The 18,599-nt window shown below is 44.7% G+C and overlaps 1 protein-coding gene across 3 annotated transcripts in view; it reads left to right on the forward strand.

Annotated features, from left to right (window-relative positions):
- Nucleotides 1-16,091, forward strand: part of Kat7 (lysine acetyltransferase 7) — a 36,290-nt gene extending 20,199 nt beyond the window's left edge. For 2 of the 3 annotated variants that reach the window (XM_021176310.3, XM_021176311.3), the window contains 9 exons: nucleotides 111-209; nucleotides 3,546-3,656; nucleotides 5,723-5,914; nucleotides 8,189-8,278; nucleotides 8,476-8,616; nucleotides 9,632-9,725; nucleotides 12,736-12,882; nucleotides 13,785-13,891; nucleotides 14,449-16,091. In XM_021176310.3, coding sequence (XP_021031969.1) covers nucleotides 111-209; nucleotides 3,546-3,656; nucleotides 5,723-5,914; nucleotides 8,189-8,278; nucleotides 8,476-8,616; nucleotides 9,632-9,725; nucleotides 12,736-12,882; nucleotides 13,785-13,891; nucleotides 14,449-14,550 — 1,083 coding nt within the window. In that variant the 3' untranslated portion in view covers nucleotides 14,551-16,091. The remainder of the gene's footprint in view (nucleotides 1-110; nucleotides 210-3,545; nucleotides 3,657-5,722; nucleotides 5,915-8,188; nucleotides 8,279-8,475; nucleotides 8,617-9,631; nucleotides 9,726-12,735; nucleotides 12,883-13,784; nucleotides 13,892-14,448) is intronic. The other variant, XM_021176312.3, reaches the window with a different exon arrangement.
- Nucleotides 16,092-18,599: the final 2,508 nt, after the last annotated feature.

Raw genomic sequence — 18,599 nt, forward strand, 5'->3', positions numbered from 1 at the left:
GCCAGCTTGGGTTATAGGAGAGCGTGTCTTTTTAAAAAAAGTTTAAACAGTTGGTATTTTGAAACGTGATGAGTTTTCTAGCTAGATGCTCAGTTGTGTTTCTCTTTCAGGCACCAACAGAGAGACAGCTGCGGTATAAGGAAAAGGTGGCTGAACTCAGGAAGAAAAGAAATTCTGGACTGAGCAAAGAGCAGAAGGAGAAATACATGGTAAGGAAAAATCCAAGACTGAACTCCCCCTGACTGTGACTCAGATCTGAGCTTCTGCTGTCAGATCATAGCTGTTTACTCAGGAGAGCATCCAGTGAACTGTGGGGCTCTCTTCAGTCGCCTAGCACCCTCCCACAGCTGGAGTAGACTTCCATCCTCTAGGTCTAGGGATGCAGCGCAGTTGGTAGAATCCCTTCACTATCATTTTAAATAATGACTTTAAGGGGCCTGATGGTGCTGCTCTGTAATCTCTGCTTCTCTGAAGGCTAAGGCAAGAGGATGGTGAACTCCAGACCTACCAGACTACCTAGTGCTGTCCAGGTCAGCCTCGGCAACGTAGCAGGACTCTGTTCCCAAAGGAGAAATAAACTCCCAGTCATATGCATCAGTAGTAGCATGTGCAAAGGAGCTAGGTTCAATCTGCAGTACTGGGGCAGGGAGACAGATTTGCTATTAGAACAAATACTGATGGCATTAGAAATGGCTGCATAAGATAAGACATTCAGGGGCTCAGGATATAGATGAACATCCGAGAACTAACTTTGAATATAATAATACATTTCATAATAATAAGGAAAAGTTAGGAATAGAATACAGAAGATAAGATTAATCTACCTTAAAATAGCCAAAACTAGAATTTTATCAAGTTTTTAGCTTTTTATTTTAACTACATAAGTTGCCTTTTTGGGAAGGTGGAGAGATGGCTCAGAAGTTAATATTGGCTGCTTTTCTTGGGGACCCAGGTTCAATGGCAGCTCACAACTGTCTTTAACGCCAGTTCCAGGGGATCTGACACACATAGATATACATGCAGACAAAACACCAGTGCACATATATTTTTTTATAAGAATCATCATTTGTCATTTTCTTCACTACATCACACCACCTATTTGTCTGTCTTCTCATTTAAAGATCTTGAATTACTGTCCTTATGTTACACTCCTCAAACCTTTTCTGCATAAAGTCAGCTTCTTATGTAAATAATTACTTTTACTAGAAGTGCATTAGTACATGTTTCCTACTGAGACGTAGCCAGACATGGTGCTCTGTGCCTGGAGGCCACCCTGGGCAGCATTGCAAAGCCCTGTTTCAAAAATAAAACAGAAAAAGTAAAGTCAGAACTGGTGACTCACACCTGCAGGGAGGCCAGGAATTTAAGGCCAGCTTGAGCCACAAAGTAGGAAACCTAAGCCATCTGGACTACAGAATTAGACCCTGTCATGAAAAAAAAGGACATGTTTTTTTTCTTTTTCAAGAAAGGGTTTTCAAGACAGGGTTTCTCTGTGTAGCCCTGGCTGTCCTGGAACTCACTCTGTAGACCAGGCTGGCCTCAAACTCAGAAATCCACCTGCCTCTGCCTCCCAAGTACTAGGATTAAAGGCGTGTGCCATCACTGCCTGGCTATTTGGGTCTTTGCTAATTTAAAAAGCGCTAGATAGAAATTTTTCTTGTTGCTTACATTTTGCCTTTTTTTTTTTTAAAGATTTATTTATTATTATATGTAAGTACACTTTAAGTACACTGTAGTTGTCCTCAGACACACCAGAAGAGGGCATCAGATCCCACTACAGATGGTTGTGAGCCACCATGTGGTTGCTGGGATTTGAACTCAGGACCTTCAGAAGAGCAGTTAGTGTTCTTAACCACTGAGCCAGCTCTCCAGCCCACATTTTGCCTTTTGAAATAGGGTCTCATATGGTAGCGGTTGGCCTTGAGCTTGCTAATATATGGCTAGGGATGTCCTTAAGCTGATTCTACACCCCCAAGTGTTGGAATTACAGGGGTGTGACACCAGCCCTGGCTAGTTGGGTTTGGTTTTGGGTCTGGAGAAATGATTGCATTGGTTGAGTGTTTGCCTCTGTGCAGGATGTGTTTGTTGAGTTTGATTGTCCAGCACCGTGGTTTCAGGCATGCCTCTAATCCCAGCATTGGCAAGTGGAGGCAGAGGGCTACAGGAGATCCTTTCTCAAAGTTAGAGAAAGGGGAAGGGGCATTGTTATTTTCAAACCCAGAAGTAGTCAGTAATATCTAGAACCTAAACCTTAAGTCACAGAAACTAAATTTCAAAAAGAGCTACAACAGATTGAACCATATCAGCCATAAGAAATGTTTATTGGGCCGGGCGTGGTGGCGCACGCCTTTAATCCCTGCACTTGGGATGTAGAGGTAGTCAGATTTCTGAGTTCGAGGTCAGCCTGGTCTACAAAGTGAGTTTCAGGACAGCCAGGGCTACAGAGAAACCCTGTCTGGAAAAACCAAAAAAAAAAAAAAAAAAAAAAAAATGTTTATAGGGTGGGTGTTTTCTTTAGATGCTGATGTGTGTGTTAGCGTATAGAATGTTCTTCCTGGGACAAGTCTTCTATGCCTCATAACAACTCCTCCTCCTCCTCCTCCCCCTTCCCTGGGAAAGGGGACTTAGTAGTAACCAGCTTGGTAAGGTTTGAAAGTTAATTTAAAACTGAATTCCTTTTATGTTCTTAATTATTTTTAATTTTCCCTGATGTTTAACAGTTGGTAAATATCTCAGGAGCTGCTTTCCCTGTGCACTTGACTTGACTTTACAAGTTGGGCAGTCAGTGAAGTAATGTAAGGAGCAGTTTCCAGGGGCCCACTTCCAGAGTTTGCTCCCAGGCAGCGTCTTCAAGCACTAGTGCTTCCAGTACCTGCTTTGTCGTCAGTGTCGTCAGTGAAGAAGACCACATACATGCCACATGCAGAGCAACCAGGATTAGGCACAAACCCACCCAGACACTTGTTTTCACAGAGATATCTTTTATTAGTCGGGGAATAAACATTAAAATGACCGCTTTCTAACTCAGCAGAAGTCTAGGTAGGTGTAATTTTAAGAGAACAAGGCGGGGCTGTGTTAGAATGGGCTAGGATGCAGTATATTTTGACTGGGCATTAAAATTGGGTAAATCAAAGGGGGTCATAATTAGGTGAACCGAAGGGGGCTTTTGATTGCTGGACTTATAATACATTGATAGCCAGACTTTGGTAGTCAGCCTCAGGAGGAAGAAGTGGCCAAATTAGGGAATAGACCTTGGTAGCTAGCTTTAGAAATGTAATCTAATGGTTTTTAGCAAGGCAGAGGGAATGGGGGAGAAGGACAAGGCCTGCCAGAGCCATGCTTGCCCCACTCGAGCTGGCCATCTCTAGGATTCTAGGATCTATTGTGCCACATGGGGGTTACCAGTTTGCCTGACCTCAGTCCCCCAAACCCAGTGATATATACTTTGTAAGTAGCAAGCATCTGGTTCAGCTTGGCTTCCATTGGTGTGAAATAAACCAAGTTCCACACAGACAGTATAACCCCTGGTTGTTTTTTTTTTCTAGGAACACAGACAGACCTATGGGAACACCCGGGAGCCTCTCTTGGAAAACCTGACAAGTGAATATGACTTAGATCTTTTCCGAAGAGCACAAGCCCGGGCTTCTGAGGATTTGGTGAGTGTCAAAACCCCCGAGGTGAGGGGAGTACCCTTGTGAAAAACCTTTAGAACTGCCAAGAAAAGTGATTAGCAGCCAGTCTGACGACATCTCTGGCTGTCTTTAGAGGTAGTCTTCTCTTTTCCATGGAGAGCACATCACCACTCTCTTCTCAGCCTTCCCCTCTCTGTTTCCCTCAACTGGAAGACCCAGTTTGGCTTGAGGTTGGGGTGGAGGCGCTTAAAACTTAGTTTTAGGTGCCTTTTATTTCTGTTAGGTAAACTGTACAATCTGAGAACCCTAACTTGGGGGCTTCAGCACTGTCCTCTTTGTAGGGTTTCTTTTCCATTTCAATACATTCACCCTAAAAGCATGTAAATGATAGCAAAGAAAAATGGTGAAGACGACAACCAGATATGTTGTTGAATTTATTGATTTTTGACAAGAGACTCTCATCTTATTGCCCAAGCAAGTTTGAGACTGGGATCATGGGTGCATGAGATCTAGGCAGAAACGCTCTTCTTTGTTTGATTTTTTTGTTTGTTTGTTTTGTTTTTTGGTTTTTCGAGACAGGGTTTCTCTGTGTAGCCCTGGCTGTCCTGGAACTCACTTTGTAGACCAGGCTGGCCTCGAACTCAGAGATCTGCCTGCCTCTGCCTCCCAAGTGCTGGGACTAAAGGCGTGCGCCACCACTGTCTTATTTGATTTTTGATACAATTCCTGTGGCCTAGAAAAACGGTTCTAGCAACTGATTTCACCTATGATAAAGCAAATGTGCTCAGGGAAATTTAGTTTGTAGTGTTAATTTCATTTCCTCCCCGCCTTTCTTCTTCTTTTTTTTTAATTGATTTATTTTTACTTATTCACTTTACATCCCACTGCCCCCTCTCATTATCCTTTCCCCTCCTTCCTTTTATTATATGGGTTGCAGGAGGCAGGGTTTGGCTGCTGTGGTCTGGAATATTTATTGGTTGCCACCTCCTGCTTTCTTTTCCGTCAAGAAGATGATTGCCTCCGGCTGGCCCCAGTCCTCTCTCCAGCTGGGTACTGCAGCAATTGCCTGTCGTGCACATGTAATCCCAGCCCTAGTGAGCTCAGGGAGGAGGGCCAGGAGGGCAGCCATCAACAGCCCAGAGTGCAAGCCTGAAGAGCCTCCCCACAAGCTGTCCTCTGACCTCTGCTTGTCTAGACATATACACTATAAAAATTAATTTAAAAGATTAAAAACAAAAACAGAAATGGGCTGGGACTATAGCTCTTTTGGTAGTGTGTTCTGTGGGATCCAGGATACCCTGGGTTCCATGCCCAACACCACATAAATGTGCTGTGTCGGCTCAGACCTGTGACCGACCACAGTGTCTGGAAATGAAGACAGAGGATTCAGGAGTTCAAGGTCATCCTCAGTACATCCTCACTTGAGGTTCAGTTAAGAAAAGATAAGGGGCTGGAGAGATGCTCAGCAGTTAAACAAGCACTGACTGCTCTTCCAGAGGTCCTGAGTTCAATTCCCAGCTACCACATGGTAGCTCCCAACCATCTGTAATGGGATCTGATGCCCTCTTCTGGTGTGTCTGAAGACAGCTACAGTATACTCATATTTATACATATAAAATGAATAAATAAATCTTTAAAAGATACCTGGGCAGTACAGCTGGCAAATTTTCTGTGAACCTGCCTGATTTTCCATGCTCAAATAATGCCTTAGTAGCCATATATGGATAGAGGCCAAATCTAGCTAAGTATTTTTATAGCTTAGTTACTGGCCTCATAGTTTTTAAGAATAAAGGTAATAAGGGCTGAAGATAACTCAGCAGTTAAAAGCATTTGCTGTTTTTGCAAAGAAACTACATTCAGTTCCCAGCACCCATGTGGTGGCTCACAGCTACCTATAACTTCAGTTTCGGGATATCTGATGTCCTCTTCTGACCTCTGCAGGCACTAGGCATGCATGTGAGCTATAGACACATGCATGCTTGCACCCGTGCTTATACACAAACAAAACATCATGTAGATAAAAGTCTAATTTTAAAACCAAAGATAAAGTCTTCTAGTCCTTATTTGTTTTGGTTTCTTTTTGCCAATAGGAGAAGTTAAGGCTTCAAGGCCAAATCACAGAGGGAAGCAACATGATTAAAACAATTGCTTTTGGCCGCTATGAACTGGATACTTGGTACCACTCTCCCTATCCTGAAGAATATGCGCGGCTGGGACGTCTCTACATGTGTGAATTCTGCTTAAAGTACATGAAGAGCCAGACAATCCTCCGCCGACACATGGTATGTCTGCTTGAGTTCAGCTCACCAGGGTGATGTTACACAGTTTCCCATGTTCTAGAGGTAACATAAACATCCAAAAGAAAAAAAGAGAAAAAAAAGAGAAAAAAAAACATCCAAAAGATCTCCCAAGTGTCCACAGCAGTGGGGTGGAGACTTAAGGAACTGAAAGTCACATTTCTGGGTTAACCCTCTGCCAGAAACAGGGCTCCGTAGCATCTTAACTACATCCTGTCCACGAACATCTCTTTTTTTTTCCTTCTTGTTCTTGTTTTCTGTCTTCTGTTTCTTCTTCAACATATGAATTACCTCTCCCTAAAGTTTGTGTTTGTACCAAACTCAATGAGAACACATTTTATTACATAGGACAGGGAGTGGCTTATATATAAGATGGTGGGTGTCTGTCTTGAATGAATGCATGTTGTATAGGATATCCACCTTTAATGGATGATGAAGATAACAGTTTGCATTTTTTTTTTTTTTGGTTTTTCGAGACAGGGTTTCTCTGTATAGCCCTGGCTGTCCTGGAGCTCACTTTGTAGACCAGGCTGGCCTCGTGTAGACCAGGCTGGCCTCAAACTCAGAAATCCGCCTGCCTCTGCCTCCCGAGTGCTGGGATTAAAGGCGTGCGCCACCACGCCCGGCTCAGTTTGCATTTTTTAACATCCTGTGTATTAAAATAGGAAAGGATGTACATACCGGAGTCTGGTGACTTCTGTGAGTATAGAAGTCAAGTTTGGGGAAATGCAGGCTTCTCCTCCCCATTGCTTCAGGGGTAATCACTGAAATGGCTTCTTTGGCTTGGCTAATGTTTTAAACAAATAGTTGTTGCATTAGTTTGGTTATCGTGGACAGAACCAGCAGGAATAATGGGAGAAGATAGGAATACAGATGGAACTTTGAAGCAATTGCAGTTAATCCATGTTTTTAATTACCTGTGAAAATTAGAACATGACATCATGCCTTGCATGCTGTTCCCCGCCTCCCCCAGGTCCCCTCAACTCCCAGCTAAGCAGGGAACACTCCCTAATACTTGCTGGGTATGAATTAAACCACTGAGCTATAATCCTAAACCTGAAATAGAATTCTTAGAGGGTGTGTATGTGATTTTTGTTTGTTTCAAATAGGTAGTTGTTTTCTTGCCTCTCTTGGGTGGTCACGTGACCAATGTGTAACCAACCACTATGTCCAGTGAAACTTTATGTTTGAGTTGTCAAAAGATGTAGTAAATCGTTTAATAAGAAATTTCCTGGGCTGGAGAGATGGCTCAATGATTAAGAGCACTGACTGCTCTTCCAAAGGTCTTGAGTTCAGTTCCCAGCAACTACATGGTGGCTCACAACCATGGCATTGTGATCTGACGCCCTCTTCTGGTGTGTCTGAAGACAACTACAGTGTACTCATATACATTAAATAAATAAATAAATAAATAAATCTTTTTTAAAGACAGACATTTTCTGTATATGTCAGTGTAAACTTTGTGTATGTATGTGTGTGAGTGTCACACCGTAGCACATGTGTGAAGATGAGAGAACATTGTGGAAGTCAGTCAGTTCTCTTCTCCTGTGGAGGCTCCCAGAATTCAATGTGAGGCATCAGGCTTGGCAACAAACACCTGTACCTGCTGCGACTTCTCGATTACAGGGCCAGGGCTTAATTCAGTGGCAGAGAACTTGGACTGCTGCCTAAGATGCTGGGCGCATCTTAACACCGTGAATTATTTTCACGGTGAGAATAAGGAAAAGAATTTGGAACTAAGTGCCTTTCAGCTTCCTGCTGCTCAGCCAGGCCTCCTTCCTTTTAAAAGGAGCCATAGAAGGATTTTCTCTGTATCTGACATATGGCGGGAGGTGGGCAGACAGTGAGTGGCTCATGGTGATCATGGTGATCCCATGATGACGGTAGGATGGCAATAGGAAGTGATTGGCAAAGGTGACCACAACACACTTAGCAACACTAAGCTGCTTAAGAACTTCCTGTTGGCATGTGGTGTTTTATTGTAAGAAAGGATATTCTTATTTATCTAGCTTTTACGTAGTATGTGATTTAATATCTTGGGCTGAGATAATGCCAAAAATAATCCAGAAAACTTGAGCCAAACAGCCATATATATCCTTAGATATATGCAACCGCTTAAGAAAGCTTTAACTTTTCTGAAAACAATTGATTTCACTGTCCTCAAATGTATTCAGCTGTCCATTAACTCAGCCACATTTCCCAATGAAACAGGGTGGAAGGAAAATCTTACTGCTTCATGTGAACTCCATTCTCTTGTAGGCCAAGTGTGTGTGGAAACACCCCCCTGGTGATGAGATTTATCGCAAAGGCTCCATCTCTGTGTTTGAAGTAGATGGCAAGAAGAACAAGGTAAAGAGTGGTGACTGGAGAGAAAGAGATGCATCGATGGGGTCCCATAGGAATGATTGCCTTCACAAACAGTTGTGAGGGAGATAGGAATTAGTTCTATTTCCTGGACAGTATTGGTATGCTCATTCTTTCTAGACTTTGGTTTGGGTGAGTTCAGAAGTCACTGGCCTCCATACAAACACTCTTTCTGCTTCCAGATCTACTGCCAAAACCTCTGCCTTTTGGCAAAGCTTTTTCTGGACCATAAGACGCTATACTATGATGTAGAACCTTTCCTGTTCTACGTTATGACAGAAGCGGACAATACTGGCTGTCATCTGATTGGATATTTTTCTAAGGTGAGCAGGATCTGGTGATTTAGAAGCTTAACAACCACAGCAGCATTGTGGGTATTGGCGTTAGATCTCTGATGAGGAAGCCGAGGACAGTGATAGCCTTCCCATAAGCAAAGTAAGAAAGGCAAACTTGTATCATAGGCAGCTTCATGACAGTATTCAGTTCAGGATCTTCTCTGTTATCTAGGCTGACCTGGGGTCCTGTGCAGCCTAGACTGGCGCCAAATCCAGGACAGTCTTCCTGCCTTAACCTCCAAAGTCCTGGGATTACAGCCATGAGCTGGGACACCTAGCTGATACTGTTACTAGAAGGTTCTGGCTTCTGTGCTTGTGGGTTGAAGCTATTAATTACTGGCGTGGACCTTTCTATGAATTTAAAACACATCTTATAGTCAAGCCAGTACTTGTGGCTTTGCCTTCCTCCTTGTTAGTTTAAAACCATGAACATATTCTGGTTGCTTGTTCTCTAGCTGGGTTCATTCTGTCACAGCTAGTCCCTTTGTTTTAAAAGATGCAAGACCAAATCTAGCTTATGGTTTTCTTTCATTCTGTTGAGGTAGGGTCTCCCAATTAGTTCTGGCTGGCCTAAAACTTAGAGAGATCCACTTGCTTTTGCCTCCTTGGTGTTGGGATTAAAAGGCCACCACAGCTATAGTTATGAGCTTTAAATGTAATGTGACAACTTAATTAAAACAGAATACAATGTACCATATAGTTATCACTTTAGCTCTCCAGGCAAGCGGCTTCCAGTGTATTGACAGAGTGTGTGACTAGTGCATTCCTCACGGTTCTTAAAAAGAAACACTGGTAGTCGGTTCCTGTTTCCTCTTGACCCTGCCTACCCCCCAGAATTGGCTTATTCTGGATATTTTATAATTAGTCAAAATAATGTGATTTGGTTGTATTTTGACCTTCCAGGGGAATTCAGGTTTTTTTGTTGTTGGTTTTGGTTTGTTGTTTGTTTTTAATAATAGGCATGCTGTACCTCTTTATCTGCTGTTCTGTTCTTGATTTTTAGGAGAAGAATTCATTTCTCAACTATAATGTCTCGTGCATCCTCACCATGCCTCAGTACATGCGACAGGGCTATGGGAAGATGCTGATCGATTTCAGTAAGTGGTGTTGCCGAGCATCGGCTCCTCGGGCCCTGGCCCTGAGGGTTGGGGTTGGGGCCTGGGGGTTGGGGTTGCTCACTTGTGTCCTCTGCTCTTAACAGTTCCTAACATGTAATCACAGCTAGTTAGTGAATGAATAAAGTGGGGAAATGAGTCGCTAGTGAATTAGTAGGAGATGGCAGGGAACAATACAGCCATGCTGGATTATCCCATTTGAGACTGAGGTAATGCAGATGCATGCCTGTGGCTTAAATAAAGCCTTGCTTTGATGCTTGGGGTCTTACTTATGTAAGCACTTGTGGAGGTAACCCACGTACCTGGTTAAGGCTTGGGTGTTATAGTCATTCTTCATTACTCAAGGGTATCGATCGGATTTGAATTTGTCTACCCTCTGATGTGTAACTCAGGTTCGTTGGGTGAGGGTGGTTCTTACTACATTTGTTTGTTAGTTTGATGGGTGCATGTGGAGGTCAGAGGACAACATGCAGGAGGTTCTCTGTGTAGGTCCTGGGCTTGAACTAAAATCATCAGCTTGATGGCAAGAACCTTAAACCATTGGTTTTCAACCTATGGGTCGCAACCTGTTGGGGTCACATGCCAGACAGACATCCAGCATATCCACTATGATTCATAATAGTGGCAAAATTACTGTTACAAAGTAGCAAAAGAGAAAACATAATTTTACGGTTGGGGGTCGCCACAACTTGAGGACTAAAGGGTTACAGCATTAGGAAGGTTGAGAGTCATTGCCTTAAACTGTTGATTTAAAATGACTATAAGCATTGTGCTAATAAGTTCGATGCAGACATGAATTACAATGCTGTGGGCTGTCAGACAGTATCTTTGAATCAACAGAAATACAGAAAAGTGGGCTGGTGAGATGGCTCAGTGGGTAAGAGCACCCGACTGCTCTTCCGAAGGTCCAGAGTTCAAATCCCAGCAACCACATGGTGGCTCACAACCATCCACAACGAGATCTGGCGCCCTCTTCTGGAGTGTCTGAAGACAGCTACAGTGTACTTACATATAATAAATAAATAAATCTTTAAAAAAAAAATACAGAAAAGTACATTACACATAGAAGAGTTGGTGACACTCTGGACAGGCTGTGAAGAAGCAAGCCTCACTCCTGTGAGCAGTGGTTCAATGTTCAATGCTAAGTCAGCATTTCCAGTGGCTCTAGAGCAAAACCACTGTGACAAACAAGAATTAGCTGTGCCCTAGTCAGCAGCCACTGTCATTGAATTTTAGTCAAAGTAAGAATGGAGAGATGGTTCAGCAGCTAAGAGCACTGACTCTTCTTCCTGAGGTCCTGAGTTCAATTCCCAGCAACCACATGGTGGCTCACAACCATCTGTAATGGGTCTGATGCCCTCTTCTGGTGTGTCTGAAGAGAGCAATAGTGTACTCATATACATAAAATAAAAAAATAAAGAAGAATGGAGGTTTGGCTGGAGAGATGGCTCAGTGGTTAAGAACACTTGCTGATCTTAGCAGGGGACCTAAGTTCTGGTTTCCAACATGTACATGGCAGCTCACAACCAGTTTTATCTTCAGTTTCAGGGGATCTGATGCCCTCTTCTGGCTTCTACACGTAGTGCACTTACATAAATCCATACAGACAGACAGACACTCATACACATAAATTTCTCAAGAATATGTGTACTGTGCATGTATCTGTATGTTTGCATGTGATGGGCAGAAGTTGATGTCTTCCTCCATTTCTGATTTGTTTATTGACATCATCTCTCGCTAAACTGAGAACTCACCTGCTTTGGCTGCATGTCCCAGAGATCCCCTCTATGCTTCTGAAAGGCAGCCACCATGCCTGACCTATTTTTATGAGGGTTCTGGGGATCCAAACTGGTTCTCATGCTTACATGGAAAGTACTTTCTCTGTTGAGCCATCTCCCTAGCCCCAAAGTAAGAATTTTTAAAGCCACTCATGGAGGTTCACACTTAGAATTCTAGCACTTCTATCCCTATAGAGGATTGCCACACCTTCATGGCAAGCCTGGGTTAATTTTAGGAAAAGAAAAGAAAAGGTTGTGGTATTGTGCGATAAAGGACTTCCACTTCTGATCTTAACAAGCATGTCCAGAGAACCAGGACTGTTACAGCTCCTAGTGACAGCTTCCAGGCTTGTTTCTAGGTGCCTGTTCTAAGGCTCTTAGATACACTGTAGCAGTCATTCCTCCACTCCTGTTTATACAAAGCCAGTGTCTTAGTTAGGGTTTTACTGCTGTGAACAGACACCATGGCCAAGGCAAGTCTTATAAAGAACAACATTTCATTAGGGCTGGCTTACAGGTTCAGAGGTTCACTCCATTATCATCAAAGTGGGAACCTGCAGCATCTAGTGAGACATGGTGCAGGCAGAGCTGAGAGTTCTACATCTTCATCTGAAGGCTGCTAGCACTAGGGTATTAAAGCCTGCACCCACAGTGACATATCTACTCTAACAAGGCCACACCTTCTAATAGTGCCACTCCCTGACCTAAACCTATAGTAACCATCATAGCCAGTATGTCCTCAACAGCCACACAAAACATGCTCTTTTCAATGGCTGGCTCTCTGGTACTCTAAAGCTGGCGGGTATCCTTCTTAAGTCTTCTGTGGTTGCATACTGGTTTTTGCTATTAGGGTGAGGCTTAGTGTTGCTTGAAAAGTCTAGCTGGGTTTCCCAACACTAGGGAGGCAGAATTGGTGGGGACATTTTCACTGCAGGCTCTTTATGCTGCCTTAGAGGTCAGCTGGCACTACATAGTGAGACCTCCTCTCAGCAGAGCACCCTTGCCTAAGCACGGTGGGGAGGTAGGTCAGTGGATAAATCCAGGATAAGGACCTAATTGCAATTTCCAGAACCCATGTGGTAGAAAGAACTGATGCCTGCAAGTGGTGTTTTGATCTCCATACTAACAAGCACACAAAATAAGTAAATAGGATTTTTAAGGCCCCCTCCCCAAATACAGACAACAAAATCTAGATCTGTGTTTTTTCTTGGTAGGTTACTTACTTTCCAAAGTAGAAGAGAAAGTCGGCTCTCCAGAGCGCCCACTGTCAGACCTGGGGCTCATAAGCTACCGCAGCTACTGGAAGGAGGTACTACTCCGATACCTGCACAACTTCCAGGGCAAGGAGATCTCCATCAAAGGTAGGTTGTACTCCATGACAGTGACGCCCATTCTGTTTAATGTGACTGTGCCTGGGGAGCATTGTGGAGACTGTCACTGCTGGGCTGAAGATCCCAGAACATTAGGTCCTGGGAATGGTTCTGAAGTGTTTTCTCCCGTCTGGAGTTGTTAGCACTTAATTCATATAAAATCGAAGAGGAAGCCCTGGAGAGATGGCTCAGTGGTTCTTCCAGAGGAACTGGATTCAATTCATTGCACCCCTATAGTGGCCCACAACATATAGATCTCTAGTTCCAGGCACACATAGGTTCATAGACAGACATCCAGGCAAAACTGGGCCGTGCTCCCCACAGTTACCTTCCCCTAGAGGGCCTAACTACAAGCTCTAGCCACCTTCCAGCTGACACAAGGTCCGAATAAAATACACACATGCATACATACACAAGCATATATATCATTTGTTTGTTTGTTTTTTCAAGTCAGGGTTTCTCTTTGTACCCCTGGCTGTCCTGGAGTTCACTGTGTAGACCAGGCTGGCCTCAAACCCACAGAGCTCTGCCCGCCTCTGCCTCCGAAGCACTGGGATTAAAGATGTGTGCCACTGTGTCCAGCTCCTCATTTCTTTTGAAAATCAGGAAGAAAGAGTTCATTTAGTATTTTGAAACATGTGAATTTTAGGAAAGACATCTTCCCTTTAGGGCAAATTTAGGGGTTTCATATTTGACCTTTCCTAAGGGGTCAAGAGTAGCTTCTTACTACTACGTTGGATTTTTGTAGTTACTTGAACTGGTGAGACATTTGAACAGGTTGGCCCAAGTAGCACAGATTTGGGCTCTGGAAAACTGTACATTAAGGGGGCCTTGGGAGACATGGGGTGTGGGAGTCTGCTCCCACTGGGATCTCAGTGGCTCCTCTGTTACAGAAATTAGCCAGGAAACAGCTGTGAATCCCGTGGACATTGTCAGCACTCTGCAAGCCCTTCAGATGCTCAAGTATTGGAAAGGCAAGCACCTAGTTTTAAAGAGACAGGTGAGATTTTCCTCAGCTGCCTGTGGTGTCCTTAACGTATAGGAGAGCTCAGTGGGCGGCGCTCCCCACAGTTACCTTCCCTTAGAGGGCCTAACTGCAAGCTCCTAGCCACCTTCCAGCTGGCACAAGGTCCACATGGCCTTTGTTCCTAAGCTTATCTCCCTGCTTGTCCATATCAGAGCTTGTGGTAAGCTCTGTCAGATCAGGATGAAACAAGCTAAGCCGCTTTGTGTGGCATTACACTTCCACCCATCTCAACGAGTCCTCATAAGCCCTAGGACTGCTGTTTTGTGAAATGGCACCTCAGCTTAGGTCCATTTTGAATTTTTTTTTTTTAGTTACCTACACATCATGAGCATAAATGAATAATGATTTCAGTTCTCATTGAAGACAGAATAGGAATATAAAGAGGAAACTTTGCAAACCTAAAAATAATATCATCTTGTACTTGATAATATGTTATTAGGACTTAGGGAATCTGTCACGAGTCATTTTGGGATCTTTTTTAAAGCGCACTGGTTGCATGTGTGTAATAGTTGCCTCCTTATTCTTCACAGGACCTGATAGATGAGTGGATAGCCAAAGAGGCCAAAAGGTCCAACTCCAACAAAACCATGGATCCAAGCTGCTTAAAATGGACCCCTCCCAAGGGCACTTAAAGTGACCTATCATTCCGAGCCAGCGAGCCCCAGCAGTAGGAATCCGTACCCTAGGGATCTGTCTGTCATTTCTGTTGCTCTTGTGATTGGCAAGTACAGTATCCTTTGGGAAGGCCACCCCCTCAGCACTGTTCTGGCTCCAGCCTTCGTGTACACTGCAGACACTAGTTCTGAGGAACTGTTGTTTCGGCCTCAGTGAGGTTGCCTGGACGGATCTGTATGAGGCTCGAGTACAGATCCCTCATAGCACTGACCCAAGGAGTGGTGTTATGGTACTGTACCTGTCCAGTCACTGGTTCCCTCCTCATGCTCTTTAACTCCGAGGTTTGTTGTGTCCTGACCTTTGTGCTAGTGCTTTTTCCTGCCTGGATAGCAGACCTCCAAACATGGTTGCCACTAAAGGGCCCTTTCCAGTTACTTCTAACACATTCTTCATGAAGGGGTGGGCAAGAGGCAGTGCCTGTGCGTGTCTGCTGGGAGGGTCTGCTCACCCTGGGTTTCATCTCGCAGTCACTTATTTTTCTCCCTTACTTTTTGTCAAAAGACTTACTACCTTTGATCAGGATCAGGCTGACCAGAGCTAGGAACGCCTGGCATTTCCCAGGGGTTCGCAGGACCTGGTCCATCTGAGTGAGATGGGTGAAGCCTAAGAGGGGGTGATCCCATGCTTTCCTTTGTATTTACTTGTGGGCACTGGGGCAGCATTGTGTAGAAGGAAATGAGTAATTCTTTGCCACAGCAGAAAATGCCCCCACTTTTTTTTTTCTGCCCCCTTTTATGTTGGTAGTTGCCAAAATATTTTAACAGTCTTTTTTCATACATTAAATGACCACCCTGTGGATCTTTCCATGTCTGCCTCTGCCAATCTGGTGTAGGGCAGCTCTACTTTCCACACAAGTTGCACTGATCTTGTCCAGAGCTTCCTGGGAGAAGTGGAAACTAGTTGAAATGCTTGTGTTTCTCAGCCCATGACTCAGCAAGACAGGGTGGCCACTCTGCTAGGGTTTGCTTCGCTCTCCAACAGTGCCTCCCTCCCCCAGCAGGCTGAAGTGCTTCTGTCTAAGAACTAACTCCATTTCCCTTTCGGGACTTGCCACCATCATCCTGTTCTCTGGGTTCCTATTTTTGGTGGTGTTAAGTGAAGGAAGAAGTGTTCCCTCTAATTTCTCCCTGTCCCAGTATATAACCTGCTATCTTGGGGCAGCTTTTGATGTGTGACATGTCACCCTTCCCAAGTTGGTCTCTTCCAACACTGCTGTCTTCACGTGGCACCCTCTTACCACAACCCTAACTCTGGTCATTTGTGCCTTTCTCTTGTCATCTCTGTACACTACTAATATTCACTGTGGGTTGGGGAGCTGATTTTAAGCATGTTCAGTGGCTCCCCTCCAGTTTCAGTGTAACTGTTAAAATGTATCCAAAAGCCACTTCACTGGGGGTTTTCTTAAGGGGTAAAGGCCTTTTACAGATGCTGAGCCCTTCCCCACATGTGGCAGAATGTGCTCTTCTCTATCTACTCAATAAAGCATGGTCTCTGCTCACGGGTCTGAAGCTTGTTTATATGGGAATGGTGGGATTGACCTGGGCTTGGTGGCTCCGCACAGTGTTAGCCCTGGGATTTGGAGCTATGGATTGTTTTCCCCTGTGAAGCAGGTTGTTGACAGAGTGAGTGTTTTCTCTGAACTCACAAGCGGTAAAACAAATTGAGTCAGCCTCCCTTTGGCTCCAGGAAGTCGTTATGCGCAAGAGCAGCTAGCTAGTATAATTTCATTCATCTGCCTCTGGTTTGGGGGATTCCATGGAAGCTTGTAGGAGGCAGAACAAGTATTCCTTTCCTCCAAGTGTGCTCACCAGTATCGAGCCAGGCCCTGTCTAATCATCATCCAACCCAGGTTGTGCCTCTGGAAGTAGCTGCAGTTGTTGCTTGTGTTTGCCCAGGCAGGACCAGCGGGGTGGGGCATTGCCGTCTGGGTGTGGAAAGGAAGCTGTGTTTACTGGGCTGCTTTTGCTCACTGGCAAGGCCTCTTACTGGAGTCAGAAAATGCAGTGCAGAAAAATAACCGCCCTTCTGTTGATCTTAGAACAGGGTTTGCTCAAGTCTCTGTGTTGGAACCATTTGCAGCAGAGGGAGATTTTGTTCTCTCAGTCTGAAGAGTGGAGATGGGTAACATGGATGGTGAGAGATGAATGCCAGGGAGGGAGAGATGAAGGTTGCACAGTCCTCGTCCTTTCATTCCTGGGTCTGGTTGGCCACTCAGTGGAGGCTAACTTTGTGTGTGTGTGTGTGTGTGTGTGTGTGTGTGTGTGTGTGTGTGTCAGCCTCATGTGCGCTCAGCACTACTTCCTTTGTCCTTTGTATTAGCTGTGTGCAGCCTGCTCACACCGGTTATACAGAAGGAAACCTGCATCCTACCGCAACTGTGAGCCAAGAAGTCAGAATGCTCACTGTACTTGAGAATCCGTACCACTTCTGCCATTGCCTTCCCCAGCTTCAGTCCCCTGGTGTTTCTGCTCATTCTTTCACTTCAAGGCAGATACACGTTGTTAGAAACAGTCATGTTTCTAGAGCAGCACTTCTCAGCGTGTAGGTGTCAATGAGCCTTTCCCAGGGTTGCCTAAGACCACCCGGAATATAGATTATTATATCATGATACTGAATGAAAGCCTTGCTTCTCTTGCCTCTGAAACACGTGGTGCAGCCTGGTCTCTTATTTCTCATGGGATAGTGAGCCTTGATGAGTCATTTTTAGTAGTGTAGTCTGCACTTTGTAGAGCAGAGATGCTTCCTACTTGGTTTTGGCTGTCATCAGGCCCTGTAGCTCGTTCTGGTTGTATGGCTGGGATTAGGGACTGCTGGAATGGACCTATCTGTCAGGCTGGTTGCTCTAGATCAAGGTTGGGGCTGTGGAGCATCTTAAAATCTGTAGATGAAAGTGGAGCACAGTTTGCTTGTGGCACACATATATCCCTTCTGGAACATAAAACCAATGGAATCAGCATTTTGATTGCCTTGCAAGGGTAGTTAGTGTGTGTCTATTCTTATAGCAGGTTCAAGCAGCAGAGCTCGGAGCCACCCTCTCCCTCCCGTGTTTGCTTCTGGCCTTTGTGAAGCTGAAAAGACTCATTAGGATTAATTTTTGTTGTACCTATGCAAATATGCACACATTTATTTACAGTCCAGGAAACTGCTTTTGGAATCTCCAGGGATGAGCATCCTGGAACCTGGTTTGAGACACCTCAGTGGTAAAGCAGGAAGCACATTCAGGCTTCTCTGCTCTTACTCGGGACTCTGAACTGGTTTCTGGAATGTGCTGGGATGCAAAGAACCAACTCCAATGAGTGATGGCGTTTGAAGGAGGTCTGGCTCACCGGCTGCCGGAGCCTCATAGGGTTTGCATGGGAAGACCTTTGCTAAATAATGGCATGTAATCTATGCTAGGAATTGGCTCTAACCTGGTTTTGCTTCAGGTCTTTTGGCCTCAGGCTTGCAAATGACTGCCTCTCCCAGACTGATGGGGGCACTGTACTCGCTCACTTCCTTTATGGTATCTTCAGCAATGCCAGTGAGTGTCACTGAACCAGAGACAAGACTCAGCGGTGAGGAAAATCCACCCCCACCCCCACCCCCAGCAAAGTCACTGTTTGTCCCTTCCCTCTCCTGCAGTGCCTTCAGTACATGTTTGGACTCCTAGCTTTGTTTACTCATGCATAGAAATAGAGAAAATAACCTGGCCTGTTGACGCTTTGGCTCCCTGGTGCTTCCCAAGCCTTCCCCGTGAGATGAACATTTTCTTCTTGACAAGTTACCTGCTAATAAAGGGCCATTTCTGGAAATGGCTTACCTTGGACTTCCTCTGTGTCACAAGTTGTTGGAAACTCGTCTCTTATCTCACAGTATACAATGTGCTAGAATCTGCTGCACATTGAATCCGTATATGAGGCTGTTTTTGAGTGGCTTACCCCCCCCCCCCAACTGTGTGCCAGACTTGGGATTTTCAGTGGTAGAAAGTTGGAGAAGCTGGGGCTGGAGAGGTGGCTCAGTAATTAAA

This window comes from Mus caroli, unplaced genomic scaffold (genome assembly GCF_978045245.1).
Source record: "Mus caroli unplaced genomic scaffold, Mus_caroli_1 scaffold_13, whole genome shotgun sequence".
NCBI lineage: Eukaryota > Metazoa > Chordata > Mammalia > Rodentia > Muridae > Mus > Mus caroli.